The sequence below is a fragment of the Cydia splendana genome, chromosome 3, assembly GCF_910591565.1.
Source record: "Cydia splendana chromosome 3, ilCydSple1.2, whole genome shotgun sequence".
Taxonomy (NCBI): Eukaryota; Metazoa; Arthropoda; class Insecta; order Lepidoptera; family Tortricidae; genus Cydia; species Cydia splendana.
In genome coordinates, this window is record NC_085962.1 from 8,018,821 (window position 1) to 8,033,408 (window position 14,588).

A 14,588-nucleotide genomic window follows, 5' to 3' on the forward strand; every position below is an offset into this window, starting at 1 on the left:
TATTTCAATTAAATATCTGAACTTTCCCTTGTTTCCCTGCTGGGGCGTGACTATAAAATTGTGATCTGCTAACCACAATAAAGAATAAAAGCGTTTTTGTTCATTTTAGGTATCGTTAAACCTTTTAAGTAAAATTAAAATTGCAAGAAATGTCGATAGTTTATCGATATGACTTTATCGACATGGCTACAGCAAGGTGGGCCACATTCTTATAGTGTAGTAAATAAAGGTAGTGGACCCCGCAGTAATTCCTCAGCCAGAAAAAACTTTACAGTATGATAAAGTATCAATAAATAAAAAGTATTGTATACATTTCCAAAGAATAATAATAATAGAATTAAAGTAAATACCTAAAGTCTTAAATCGTTAATATATTTTTACGGAAAAATGCTCCGTTCAAACTTTCTTCACCAGACATATTCATGTAACGTATTGCAACAATATATGAAATATCAAAAAAATATCCCAGCAGAAATACCAGTATTAATAAAATAAAATTTTTTGGCGTGTCTTGGACCGGAAAATTGCTCAGTCTAATTTTTTCACTGGAATGCCATTTTATACCTACAAAATGAAAATCTAAAAATTTTCCACTCTCAGTTTTTAATAGTTCTATAATACATACATTTCGATACGCATTTTTTTTGGATTTTTTTACCCACTGCGCCAAATTATATTCTAAGATCATATAAGAAGAAAAAAATGACAGCAATTTTCCGATGAAAATGAGCGTCAAAAAAAGGAAGTATCATAAAAAAATATTCTCATGTTTGACAAAACTTTTAGATTTTTTTCTAGTATCACATACTGATACAAATAACTTATTTTGTAAAATAATTTTGGACTGAGGAATTACTCGGTTCAATATATAATCAGATTTGTGTTTTTACCTAACTTAAGGAGTGTTTTTTTTTTTGGATATTTATAATGTTAGTCTCGGCTCATACTATACAATAACCAAGCTAAATTTCATCGACTGAGAAATTAATGCATGGGTCTCCATACAACAACTTGTTTCATTTACTACACTATTAATCGTACACTAAACAAAAGTGGTCCCAGTGACAGCTCGCTTGGAAGGTATCTCTGTATATTATTATATCTATGGGCCAAAGAATATATACTTGGTCAAGCAGATCTTGTCAGTAGAAAAAGGCGGCAAATTTGAAAAATGTAGACGTGAAGGGATATCTTCCCATAGAAAATTTGAATTTCGCGCCTTTTTTTAACATAACATAACATAACATAAATCTTTATTTGCAATAGATATAGTATTTTACAGATCTTAGGCTAATACAGATATACAGGTCCATATATCTAGACTTAAATAAGTCATGCAAATCTTACTTTTTTACTCGCTAAAATAACCTAGATGTTAAGTACTGCTTTACTGACAAGATTTGCTTGACCAGCTATAGTACGGTACACCAAAGTCGCGGTGCGGTAGTGTGTTACGGCTATAATAATGACTCGGTGTAATAAGATAAACGAGCGTTTAATTCAGTATCTCAAACAGTTAATATTATGTACACATGGTACTATGTGTACACATAGTCTGAGAGTACAGATAAATTTAGATTTTTGAACTTAAGTGTTAAGGTTGAAATTAGTATTAATATTTTGAAGTTTACGAAACTTGACTGTATTCTGACATTTTAAGATTTTCATTTAAAATTTTAAATAGGTTATCATCATATCCATTTGCTATCTATTAAAAATAATTTAACCGCGAGACATCATTACTAATTTTCTCGATATGAATTATAAGAAGTAGCACAGTTTAAAGTATATTACGGTGATAAAGAAACTAAGATAGTACTAAAAACTTCAGAAGTAAAACAAAACAAGTTTCTTTGTTTTGTGTCGGCTGTTTTTCTCGCCATGTCGGACTTTTCTTTAAATATTTTTACGCTCAATTGTTGGTAAGTTATAACTAAATATTTAAAAGTTACAAAGTAATTAGGTAAATCATTAGCAACGGCGCTAATAAGTTATAATGTTTTAAAAGCGTACTTAATTCGTCTATAAGTACGAATCTTTAATTTTTCTAGGGGTATACCTATTGTCTCTAAAAACAGAAAAGAACGTATGGAAGCAATCTCAACGTATCTACAAGAAAGTTGTCATACAGTGGTGTGCCTACAGGAGGTTTGGAGTGAGGATGATTATCTGTTTATTAAAGAAAAACTGAAACGCAACCTGCCCTACTCACATTACTTCTACAGGTATTTTACTTTGTTTTCTGGTGCACTAACAGTACCTATTTATATTGTCAAATTATACCATTTACATTGATGCTGAAATACTTAGCAAAAATACCTAGTTGTGTTTATATTAACTAGTTACATGTTGTTTCTTAGCCTACTTACATTTTATATTTATTAGTTTGAGCATGAAGTAGAAGTATTCCCTAGATGGTTGTTTATGAAAGCTAATCTTTTGAACTTTTATGAGAATAACTAGCATTATTCTCCTAAAAATTCAAAAGGTCTCTCCAAACTAGATTTCTATAACTGAAATTTATTATGTCTTTTCAAATAATTTTCCAGTGGAGTCCTCGGATCAGGTCTCTGTGTTTTCTCGAAGTGGCTTATCCAGGACGTTTTTTTCCACCAATGGCCATTGAATGGTTACATCCATAAGATCCACCATGGGGATTGGTTCGGAGGCAAGGGTGTTGGTTTGTGTCGGATCCGAGTAAAAGATAGGCTGGTTAACATTTACTGTACCCATGTAAGTATTTCAATTAACTAGTCCGGTATTTTACTATTTCTTAAAACATGTCTCAATGTAATTCTTTGATATTTGTTAGCCTCTGGAATAGACAAAATTTTAAAACAATATCTGCCCAAAACAGCTTTTAGCTGTTAAATATCACAATTTGAACTTACACGCGAAAAAGCTAATAACTTTGTATTTATTTATAACTCTTGATGATGCTCCCTATGACAGTTCCTTTAATTATCCTTTGGTTGGGCTTAATTTGAAACATTGTTGAAGAAATATGTTTTACCATATTTAGGCTGGTTTTAGTGTCACGTGGACTGTCCGTGCTCCGCACCGGACCAATATGTATTAAGTTCAGGGAGCGTTATCTATTAAAGCGGACGGGTCCGCGCGGACAGCTTTCTCATACAATTTGGCGGTGCGTAGCAATCCGCACGGTCCTAAAACTAATTTCAAATGTTGAAATTCCATTTTTTCCAGTTGCATGCCGAGTACCATGAGGATGACATTTACTTAGCACATAGGACTCTGCAAGCACATTCCACTGCAGAATTTGTAAATCTGACTAAATCCACCGCAGATGTATGCATCCTTGCTGGAGACCTCAACACAGGCCCTGGTGATTTATCTTACAGGTACCTATAATTAAACAAATACTTTTAAAAAATGCGGACAAGTGCGAGTCGCGCTCACCCACCGAAGGTTCCGTACAAATTTAACTTTTATTTTTAATTTTTTACATATTTATTATTTTTAGATTATTCCTTGTACATGTAGTGTAAGACGATATTACCTACTTGCCAAATTTCTTAGTTCTAGGTCAATGGGATTTTGATTCATTTGAGTGTCGAAGTCGAAATATAGGTTTTTTGCGGAATAAACGGCCGTATCTTTTTTTACGTAACTTAGAAGTTTGATTTTTTCGCGACTTCAAGGGACTGTAGACGCGTTTCCGAGATAAAGGGTCTTGACAGAGACAACAAAGTGATCCTATAAAGGTTCTGTTTTTTCCTTTTGAGGTAGACCCCTAAAAATTTTAAAAAGAGGAACGCGGTGTTGTCCCTCTTGAGTATTTACTGGTCTCTGGTAAAGTTAAATATTTTTGTTTTAGATTAATAACAGAACTTCCATCACTCATAGACCCGTACGACTTAGAGTGTGAGAATACCAACCCTGCTGTTAGGAAAGCCACCGGCACCAACGACAACGCCAACAACAGCTACTCGGATAAGAAGCAAGTGAAGCTGTGCCCTGAGGGGAAGAGGATTGATCATATATTGTACCATGTCAACTCTCAGTGGGCGGTAAGTTTATTCGGATCATTCATCATCATCATCATCATCATATCAGCCAGAGGACATCCACTGCTGGACATATGCCTCCCCCAAAGAGTGGCACAATGACCGGTCTTGCGCCACACGCATCCAGCGGACTCCCGCGACCTTTACCAGGTCGTCAGTCCACCTTGTGGGGGTCTACCCACGCTGCGCCTTCCGGTACGTGGTCGCCACTCGAGAACCTTTCCGCCCCAATGGCCATCGGTTCTACGGTCAATGTGCCCCGCCCACTGCCACTTAAGTTTAGCGATTCGGAGGGCTACATCGGTTACTTTGGTTCTACTGCGGATGGCCTCATTTCTGATGCGATCACGCAGAGAGACTCCCAGAGTTTGAGCCTTCTTTCTTATACAGTGTGGAAAGATATGTCGGGTCCTGGAGGGAAACTACCTTAAATCCTTAAGTTGGCTCATTTTACTTAAAGGAGGCATTCCTTTATTTTTAAAAAGAAACAAAACTGCATTCAAAGATTTTTTTAAATTCGCTTGTCTCGACCGGGAATCGAACCGAGTAAAACTTCCAAAAAATATTACACTCGCTATTTTTTTCTACTACTCGATACAGTTAATGTTAATGATAACATTTCTCCAAGAAACATTAGGTCTTACACTCGTCTGTCGTACAAAATGTCCATAAAATCGAATATTTAGTACTAAAGAATATTTTTAGACAAGCAAAATTGAAGAAAAATGAAAAACCTTTGAATGCAGTTTTATTTCTTTTTAAAAATAAAGGAATGTCTCCTTTAAGTAAAATGAGTCAACTTAAGAATTTAAGGTAGTTTACCTCCAGGGCCCGACTTATTTTTCCACCCTGTATATGAGGCACATAGTAATTCGGATCATTATGTAGAGACTAATCGGGACTATCGTTCAAGTAACATAAAGTCAATTTTAAAAAACTTAGGCCTGCGAGGGATATTGTTCTCAATTGACGCCATTAAGTTGATGGGGAAAATGACTAGCCCAATCATGTGAATGATAAATAAGCACTTCTGATAAAGGTATACTTATTTTCTAGATGCATCTAACATGTATTTTTATTTTTAGGCCGAGGTAATGAACTTTGGCAACCCACTCGAAGATAGGGTGCCTGGGCAGCAATTTTCATACTCGGACCACAACGCAGTTGCCCTTGAACTCCATATGCGGCCGACAGAAGGCTCGTACAAAGACAACAAGGTCTATAACAAGGACGGGTCGCTGGATGACACGATTGCAGCCGCGTACAAAGTCTGCGATGAGGCTTTCACCAACTTATCCAGAACAAGGAAGCTGTATTTGATTGCTGGAGGACTCATCTTCATGTTTCTACTAGGCTCATTTGGTTATTGGCCGGACTACGTATTGTACAACGTACTGAAGATAATTATCACTGGACTAAGCTTCTATTATCTGATAATGGGGACTTTGTGGAACAGAATTGAGATGAACAGCTTGAAAGCGGGACTGAGCGCTCTTGACAATTTTGGTAAAAGCAGGAGCCAGTTGGAAAAGGGCGACGGAGAGTCCAGCCTGTGATATTGTTGTTGATTTTGTTAACGAAGACTACAATTAGAAATTAAAAGGAATTAAATTAAATGTGATGGTGTAACAATAACGTCCATTTTGTCGTTCGTTGCCAAGAAGACACTAACTGGCACCAAATGTTCAAATAGAAAACGCTTTTGTTGATAGTCAACAAAAAGGTAAGTAGGTACCTATGTAAGTTATAAGTTCAGTATTAGATACTCATACGTACGGTCACAATAATTTAAATAATTAATATAACTGGCTCCAATTTCACCACGGTGACAGGTGCGACAATTGTAAAACATCACTGTTGCTGACGTCACAGGCATCCATGGGCTACGGTTACCGCTTACCATCGGGCGGGCCGTATTCCTGTTTGCCACCATCATTGTTTTATTAAAAAAAACTTTATTATATCGGAAAAAAACAGATATTTCTCTTGCTAAGTTTATGACAATTGTCACAAGAAACACTACAATTGTCACGAAATTCCGACATATAACTCATTACCTGTCAAGAATTACCTACAATTCTTCTAAATCTTGACAATTGTCAGAAACTTCGCAAAAGAAATATCTGTTTTTTTCCGATATAATAAAGTTTTTTTAAATAATACAATGATGGTGGCAAACAGGAATACGGCCCGCCCGATGGTAAGTGGTAACCGTAGCCCATGGATGCCTGTGACGTCAGCTACAGTGATTTTACAATTTGTCGCACCTGTCACCGTGGTGAAATTGGGGCCTGATGGTTGATGTTGTCCGTCCCAACAATTTTTTTTTCAGGACTAGCCCCATTTTATGTTAGTTATAATGATTAAATATGCCGAATACCTACTTAAACATTTCAATATTATGCTAAAATCGAGCTGATCTGATGATGCAGTTGGAAGGTTGGTCAACTCCTCGGAGGAAAAACGGGACCTCCTACAGTTTGGGCGCATAGAAAGGTTACGAGGAGGAATTATTAGACGTGCAATGGGGATGAGCTATAAAAAAACATTGACATTACCAGCCACTTGGCATGGCTTTTATTTTATTTATTTAAGTGAGACAGTATTAACCACTTTTTAATTTCTTTGTTTTCTTTCTGATGTAAGATTATAATAGTTATTATTTTAAATTCTTAAATGTTATGTCACTATATTAATTTTAATACGTAGACAATATGAAATATATGCTACATTCCAATATTTTCAATGAAAACTATAATTGTAATAAATATATTACGAAATATAAGTAATAAATTAGCTAAAGTTTTTGAATGTCTTTCCTATTCACGGAACAATGGTGTTCCGGACATTTGAGGCGCAGCTAGCACGCAGATGCCCTATTGAGCGGATGGTGCCCTTGCTTGTGTCTTGGGACGCACGCAGAGGCAGCACCCACTAATCTAAAATGTACTAAAGGCTACTGAATGAAAGCGACGTACTAAATACTGGGCTATGGGATAAAAAAAATCGGACGCCTGTCTAATAAGAGGTACCTATTCAATTTTATTTCCGTTCAGCAGACGGTAATTCGCTCTCACAAGATGGGCCCCCACAAAAAGCGAAATATAAAATGGCTCAAGGGCAACACCGGTGTGAGGGCTGAGTGTAGAGAGGTGTCACTGGACTTTAATAGTGATAGCCAACTCGCCTCTTAAGGGGCCCACAGATTACCAGTTCGCCGGACGACATCGGCCTGTCAGTTAATAGTAAAAGGTGACAGTGGCGAACAACTGACAGGCTGATACCGTCCGGCGAACTGGTAATTTGTGAGCCCCTTTATATTGATTGACATCTATAGGATAGGACAATGTGCTTACCACGATAACTAAGGTTTCACTCGAGTGAAAATCAAACGCATGCATATTGGATAAAGAAATATGTATTTTTAATTCTAAAACTTAACAGACGAACCGCTCCAAAAGTTGCGGTATATATCACAATTTATATTCATAACGTAATATATTAAGATATATTTAAGTCAATATCGCAGATCAGAAGATCGTTTAGGTATTAGTAATTTAAACCTATGCTTAAAGTGCAAAAAGCAATGTTACTCAGGTTACAGCTTTGGTAGAATTTAAGATTATGCTTAGCAATTTGGAATGTAGAAACACCCAAATTAAATAAAGTGACATTGATACAAAAATTAAACACAGTAAAAATGTGTTATCAGTTAATTAAATAGTGAATCAAATCAAGAACCATTACCATTTGTAACTGGTGTTCTTTATCAGTCCATTCTCTTTATTCTATTTATTATTCTTGGTTTTCCTTACTTTTAATATCAATGTTTTTGGCAATAAAATGTGATGTAGGTAATACGAAATAGTAGTTACAAAAAAAAATCATTTATAACAAAGAGAAAATAATCACTACGTATTTATAATATAATCGTTTAATTAAGAGCTTCGCCTAGTAGAATAAAAACATCGTGTGACAAGAATAAGCCTTGTTTAACTAGGTCATCTATTTTCATTCGGGGTTCAAATGAATAATTCCGCAAGCGTAAATTCACACATGAAAAAAAAATCATGCCTTAAAAATATAAGTTATATTCCTCCGAACCGAGTGATGGCTCTGGGCGCGTAGCCAACGTGCCAATCGTTTACGCTTCGTAGCGTATCGGAGTGTATATCATAGTTTCGGACACGTACTCTCGGAGTATCCTGCTGTCGAATGTTCGTTGATTCGACTGTCGCTGGATCGAATGTTCGCTGGGTCGAAAAGCGTAGAAATAATAAATTGTAGAATCGAATCTGAGGTTTCGATTGTCATCCCGTAGAAGATCTCGGGTACGAATGTTCGTTGATTCGACTGTCGCTGGATCGAATGTTCGCTGGGTCGAAAAGCGTAGAAAAAAAAATTTTTTCAGGGTACCTCCCGAACATGTGAAGAGGGGGTAATTTATGCATAATTCGGCCACAAGTATTTCGACCCAGCGAACATTCGAATCAACGAACATTCGATACACAACAAATCGAACCCATACAATTCTAGATTACGATTTTTCGATTATGCATAATTCGGCCACAAGTATTTCGACCCAGCGAACATTCGATCCAGCAACATTCGAATCAACGAACATTCGACAGCAGGATATTCCGAGAGTACGTGTCCGAAACTATGATATACACTCAGCGTATCGTAGTCATCTCTCTATCACTCTCACAATGACAGTTGCGTTTCGTTCACTACGGAGCGTTAACCATTGCACGTTGGATACGCACCCTGATCTGACGCCGATGCAATTACAATCGTGTGGCATTTATGCTCCACCATTTCATTTCTAACTCTCCGTTACAACAATAGGCAGGTACTTAACAAAGGTGACCTACTGTCGGTAGCCCGTAGCCCTTAACGTCAATAGCCGGGTCCACACAGAGCGAGCATACGCGCGAGGCAATTTCCTCGTGCACAAAACGGCCAGTGTAGACGTGCCTCGGCCGAGGCGGCGCGCGCGAGGTACGTCTACACTGGCAGTTTTGTGCGAGAGGCAATTGCCTCCCGCACAAAACTCTGTGCTCGCTCTGTGTGGACCCGGCTAATCATCACATTCATCGTGCCTATAAAAACATATGTCCAGACCTTACTCACGCCTGAGGGTCATTGATGGAGCCCAGCAGCGGCTCAGAGTCGGAGGCGGAAGCAGTGATCGTCGTGTCCACAGAGCCGTACACCGAGGGCCGGATGTCGACGACCGGCTCTTCCACGGTGAGGTTGGGCGCCGAGCTGCTGGTCGGCTCGTTGACCAGACGCGAGCTCTCGTCGTATCCTCGGGCCATGTGGTACATGGACTTGCCTCGCAGTCGCCGGCTGAAGGAGCTCCCTGTTGACAGAAATTGTTTACAGCCTACAGTTAAGCGTTAAGCAGTAAAAAAAATATTGAAGCTCGGTGTATATGTAACAATTGTAACATTGTCTGCAGGTGAAACACAGGATTGGGTCAGTTGTGTCAACAAACCAATAAATAACATAAATGCAATCAATTATACACCATATTGCAACACCATAAGGTACATGTTCGCTTAAATACCTGTTTTGGTGTGTAACTTGTGTAAGTGCAGCGAAGGTCGATTGATAACGTGCACGATAATAGTCGAACTTATTTTTGAGAATAGGTAAAACTAGTTACACCAAAGGTTTCGTCCCATAGTCCTTAATTCGCTGACATAAGAGTTATGGGACATATTTTTGTGTGTGATGTGTGCAGTGTGCACCCATATTTTTACACTTGACTGTACCTATATGAGCAGCTCTTTTGTTTTTCCTAATCTTTTTCCTATTAGTCTATGAACAACTAATAGAAGTGATAAAGATGGTAACTATGTTAGCTAATTATATGAATTAGTTAACGTATTGTTGACTCCATAAACAAATTACTTCGCGACAACTTAAAAACGTCATTTAGCTCTCGAATGTTTAACAACTTCTGATGGGTAGGTATATCTCAATGGCAAATTCGAGCATAAAAACACACTATCAATCAAATCAAAGAAATCAGTGACAGATTACACAATCTCAGAGCGCAAACGCTATTCTCGTTTCTTGCTAGAATTGCTAGATAATTAAAATGTATACACACATTCAGGATTCAGCTAATTTATGTAGGGATTATGTACGACAGACAAGACAGTCTCATATGAACGATCCGAGGCAACAACACGAGTAGGGCTTGTGCCGCGCAAGGCTTATACGAGCTGGTAGTGCAGGTGACGTACCAACAACGCCGAGGTGCTCTGATATGTCCCGCTTCACGTCCGACACGTCCCACATGGCGAGGAACGAGCCAAGGCAAGAGCGCGAGTCGGGCTCGTGCCGCGCGAACGGCTTATACGAGAAACTGTAGTGGTGCGCGATGGCCGCTAGGAACATCTCTATGCAGATCAGGAAATCCTGGAGACAAAATGCAATCTTTAGGACTATACTCTCCCATCTTTGGGTGTTTAAATAAAAGTAAACAAAATCTACGCTCAAATGGCTCCTTAAGCCAATTGAGGGTAGATGAAAACATTACATGATCAAATATAATAATGTAGGTTAAAGTCAGATCGTTCAGTCACTGATCCAGGCGGTATTGTATTTTGGTTAACCAATAAATGTTATAACTACCCAAAAATGTTCAAATTGTTTGTTTACTTTTTTTAAATACCTAAAGAGACAGTCTAACTAAAGGCCTCACGCTCGTAAGTTTACAGGGGGGGTGATTGTGTGGCCCCATAGTTTGATAGCACCTTTCATGGGAGCTGTAAGAACATGGGTGAAGGCGAGCGTCCTTAAGCGCCAAAGATTGGGAGCGCCTTATTTGAATACCGGCCCGATTCGAACAATGTTTATAAGAAATCATCAAATCACAGTGGTACGATACCGATCTGTCTGGTTGAAGAAATGTCACTTTTGACACTGACAGATCGTTATCGTACCGTGTGATTTCTTAGTATATTTAAGCATTGATCGAATCAGCCCGTAAGTAGTAGGTAGGTATGCTTGAAAGTGACGCTCGTGTGTAGGGTTGCCACTTTGCCAGATGGTCGGGATTTGGCGGGATTCTCCCGATTTTTAGTACGTGTTCCCGATTCCCGACAAAGTGAAAATTGTCCCGAAAAACAGCTTCACGTTATAAAAGAATAATTTCAAGTTCCGAACTATCGTCGAGCGAGCGAGCGACCCGCGTCGAGCGATGAGCGAGAGACTGTTCAAGATCTTAAAGAATTTATACTATTTTTATATAAAAACGTCTATGGGCAGAACAGCTGACGTAGTGCCAATAATGTAATATATCGATGTTTTTAATACAATTACTTTTTCCCGACTTAAGTCCCAAAATCCCGAAAAATTAATATTTTTTCCCGATAATAGCGCCTTCCGATCTGGCAACCCTACTCGTGTGACCGAGCGAGCACAGTGATTGGAGCTGAGCAAAATTTTTGTTTATTTTGGGTTAATAATACACAATATTTATGTATGTTTGTGTCAATCCAATTTAATGACGCGAGCGAGATAGGCTTATTTCATACCTGAAGTTTTGAAGACATGATTTTGGTATCCGATTCTGGTATTCCAAATAGGTTTGATATAACTCCACAATAAACCAGAATATTTATAATCACACCTTGGCTGTAAGAAAATAATACTAATTAGTAGTAGTACCTACTTAATATGTTCAACAATTCTGCTAATTGCTAAATTGGTTAAAATTCAATCATAACCAGAAAATGGCGTAATAAAATGTGTATCAGTAATTAATGTTAGTACTAATAACCTTTTCCACTAAGCAAACATACCAAATGGTGGGAATCAAGTTATATGAGTGTTTCATTTATTTTTTGTCATTTTTTATATATTGTGACCTTTTTTGTCACTTTTGTGTTATTTCTACTCAGAATCACGAGCTGTTTCGATCCTAATGGGATAAAAAAATGTCCCAGAGTTTTTTCCTATTTTGTTACCATTTCCCCATATACTTTGTATGGCAGTAACAAAAAGGAAAGGTTGAAAAATGTATGGAAATTATAGGACACTTTTTTTTTCCTATAAGGATGAAAAGGGCTCGCGATCCTGACTAGAAATAACAGAAAAGTGGCAAAAAAGGTCACAATATACAGGGTGTCTCATTTAAATCGGTCAGTATGGTAAAGTCTGAAACTATAAAGGCCTGTCTCCATATTGCTGCCTGAATAAAGAAACATTCATTCATTCATATTGCGCGGCAAACTATCGAACATTGGCTCGCGAGGCAGCCGCGCGCAATGGATACCGGGTTGGCTCGCGAACCAACACGATCTGATCGAGTTGGCTCGCGAGCCAACCCGGTATCGATTGCGCGCGGCTGCCTCGCGAGCCAAATGTTCGATAGTTTGCGGCGCAATATGGAGACAGGCCTTTAGACGAGTTGGCTCGCGAGGCATGTCATCGGTTTTAATAAGAAGAAAAACTGCATTCATACATTAAAAAAAAACCTGTACTCAGCTCGGGAATTGAACCCGGTTGTTTTGAAAAAAATAAACTTACACTATTTCTATTTAGATACCGATTGTGTAGGTCTTAAGCAGTAAATGGCTCTATGAAACATGATGTCTAAAATGAATAAAATGCATTGTTTTCACATACTTTAATTTATTTTAGTAGGTGTTCGAAGTGACCACCGGGTTCGATTCCCGAGCTGATAACAGGTTTTTTTTAAATGTATGAATGCAGTTTTTCTTCTTATTAAAATCGATGACATGGTTCCTAAGAACAGATCTTCGTATGTCTTATAGTTTCAGACTTTCCCATACTGACCAATTTAAATGAGACACCCTGTATAAAAATGGCAAAAAATGAAAGAAACGTTCATATGCACGCCATGACATTGCATAATGGTTGTCAAAAATTTGAATTATATCAAATACTCACAAGAATGAGAAGAAAACAACAGCTTTTATGCAAAGAAACTTTCCAATAGGCTTCATTGGCTTCAACTCCACCCGGTTAGCTCTATAGAACAGCACCAGACAATACATGGCCAAAAACTGAGACAGATTATTAATGGCTATCATGTAAGGGAACGCCACGTTTGGGTTGAAGTCACTTTCTCCATACACCCCGCACAGCTCACAGATCATGGAGATGACAGTGGTGACAGGCCGCACTACTGTGTACTGTAGGATGCCATGTTTGCAGTTGTGAACAAATTCCCTGGACAGATAGAGATATATGTGATGACAAGTAAATAAACAGAAAATGACTTTAAATGTTCATGTAAATTTAGTTAGCAATCCAATATAATTAGTATTTAGTGTCAATATTATCGTCCTAATCACCTTCCCATTTCCCATGGTGCAAGGCAGCAGAGAGGAAATATGTGATAAATTTGAGGTTTTGTTTCCAGTAGTGCCTCTAGATCTTGATCTTCATTGAGGTAGTTTAATAAATACTTCATGAAGTTGTAGATGACATATGCTTCATAGCATTCTCGCAGAGAATCCATATAAATAGATTGCTCCGGAAACTGTAAGCCTAGCCAGGCATTTAGTGCATAAATTGGGACCATCCATAATATTCTGTGGAGGAAAAGATGTTTCATTAAACAAAAACATATAATATAATGAGATTACAGGCCACAAATTTATAAAAATATCATTCCACTGTAACGTAGATGTTATGTGTGGAACATAGACATTGTTAGTATTGGATTACCTTATAATATATAAATTGTACATGCATAGAGATAGAGGTAAGTCCTACAGTAAGAAAATATTGACATGTACCTTATAATATGTTTCTGTAAAGAAGGTTTTGTGTAATGCAATACATGTTGTGTGATCTCCCATATCGAGATGGGCATCGCCAAGAGGACAAATCCGCCTCCCACCAACGCGCCTTGGTCAGCTTTACTGAACCCATTGCTTATGGAATGAGCTATCAATATTGGCACTAAAACGATTATAAGTATCACGTACAAAGCTACCAGCAGCGGTTTAATCCATAAACGCCACTTACTAAAGAATGAAAATACACTATGAGAACACATCTTCTATTGGTTTTTTACATAATAAGTAATAAGAATAACGAAACAAGTTTAGTTTCACAACATTTTCTATTTCTGTGTGACGCACGGAAGACATGTAACGAACCGAGTTTGGATACTTATATTAGAAAATAATGCACAACAACTACGAAAGTAGACGCTAGGTTCAAGCTAAACTGATTTAGTTTGATTAACAAAATATATTTATTTTACGTAGATATTTATCGACTGACAGTGACGTGAGTGACGCAGCTGACTGACACTGGGACTGTCTATTGTATTGTGTTCTTCCCCTTCATGCATAACAGACGTAACAGCTATTGAAAACATAGTTTTAATTAGATTGTATCTAGCGGCGATACGATAAAGTATTGAATGAGTTTTTGATGGCTGTTACGTCCTTTACGCATGGTGGTACTCTCCCATCTCCAATAATTCCAAAATGTACATGAAAAGTCGCACGGAATCTTTAGTATGATTCGGACTATAGAAGATTTATGTAGAAAGACCTATTA

The 14,588-nt window shown here is 37.8% G+C and overlaps 2 protein-coding genes across 2 annotated transcripts; one reads left to right on the forward strand and one right to left on the reverse strand.

Annotated features, from left to right (window-relative positions):
• The first annotated feature begins 1,722 nt into the window (after positions 1–1,722).
• Positions 1,723–5,796, forward strand: LOC134806418 (putative neutral sphingomyelinase). Its single transcript, XM_063779685.1, has 6 exons — positions 1,723–1,922; positions 2,052–2,225; positions 2,550–2,733; positions 3,208–3,362; positions 3,839–4,031; positions 5,114–5,796. Exons 1-6 carry the CDS (start codon positions 1,882–1,884, stop codon positions 5,582–5,584), a joined length of 1,218 nt encoding a protein of 405 aa, XP_063635755.1. The 5' UTR covers positions 1,723–1,881; the 3' UTR covers positions 5,585–5,796.
• A 3,131-nt stretch (positions 5,797–8,927) lies between these two features.
• LOC134806416 (transmembrane protein 184C) lies at positions 8,928–14,343 on the reverse strand. The gene is made up of 6 exons (XM_063779682.1): positions 13,814–14,343; positions 13,367–13,606; positions 12,960–13,241; positions 11,582–11,681; positions 10,286–10,460; positions 8,928–9,393 (listed from the first exon to the last, which is right to left on the reverse strand). Exons 1-6 carry the CDS (start codon positions 14,074–14,076, stop codon positions 9,158–9,160), a joined length of 1,296 nt encoding a protein of 431 aa, XP_063635752.1. The 5' UTR covers positions 14,077–14,343; the 3' UTR covers positions 8,928–9,157.
• Positions 14,344–14,588: the final 245 nt, after the last annotated feature.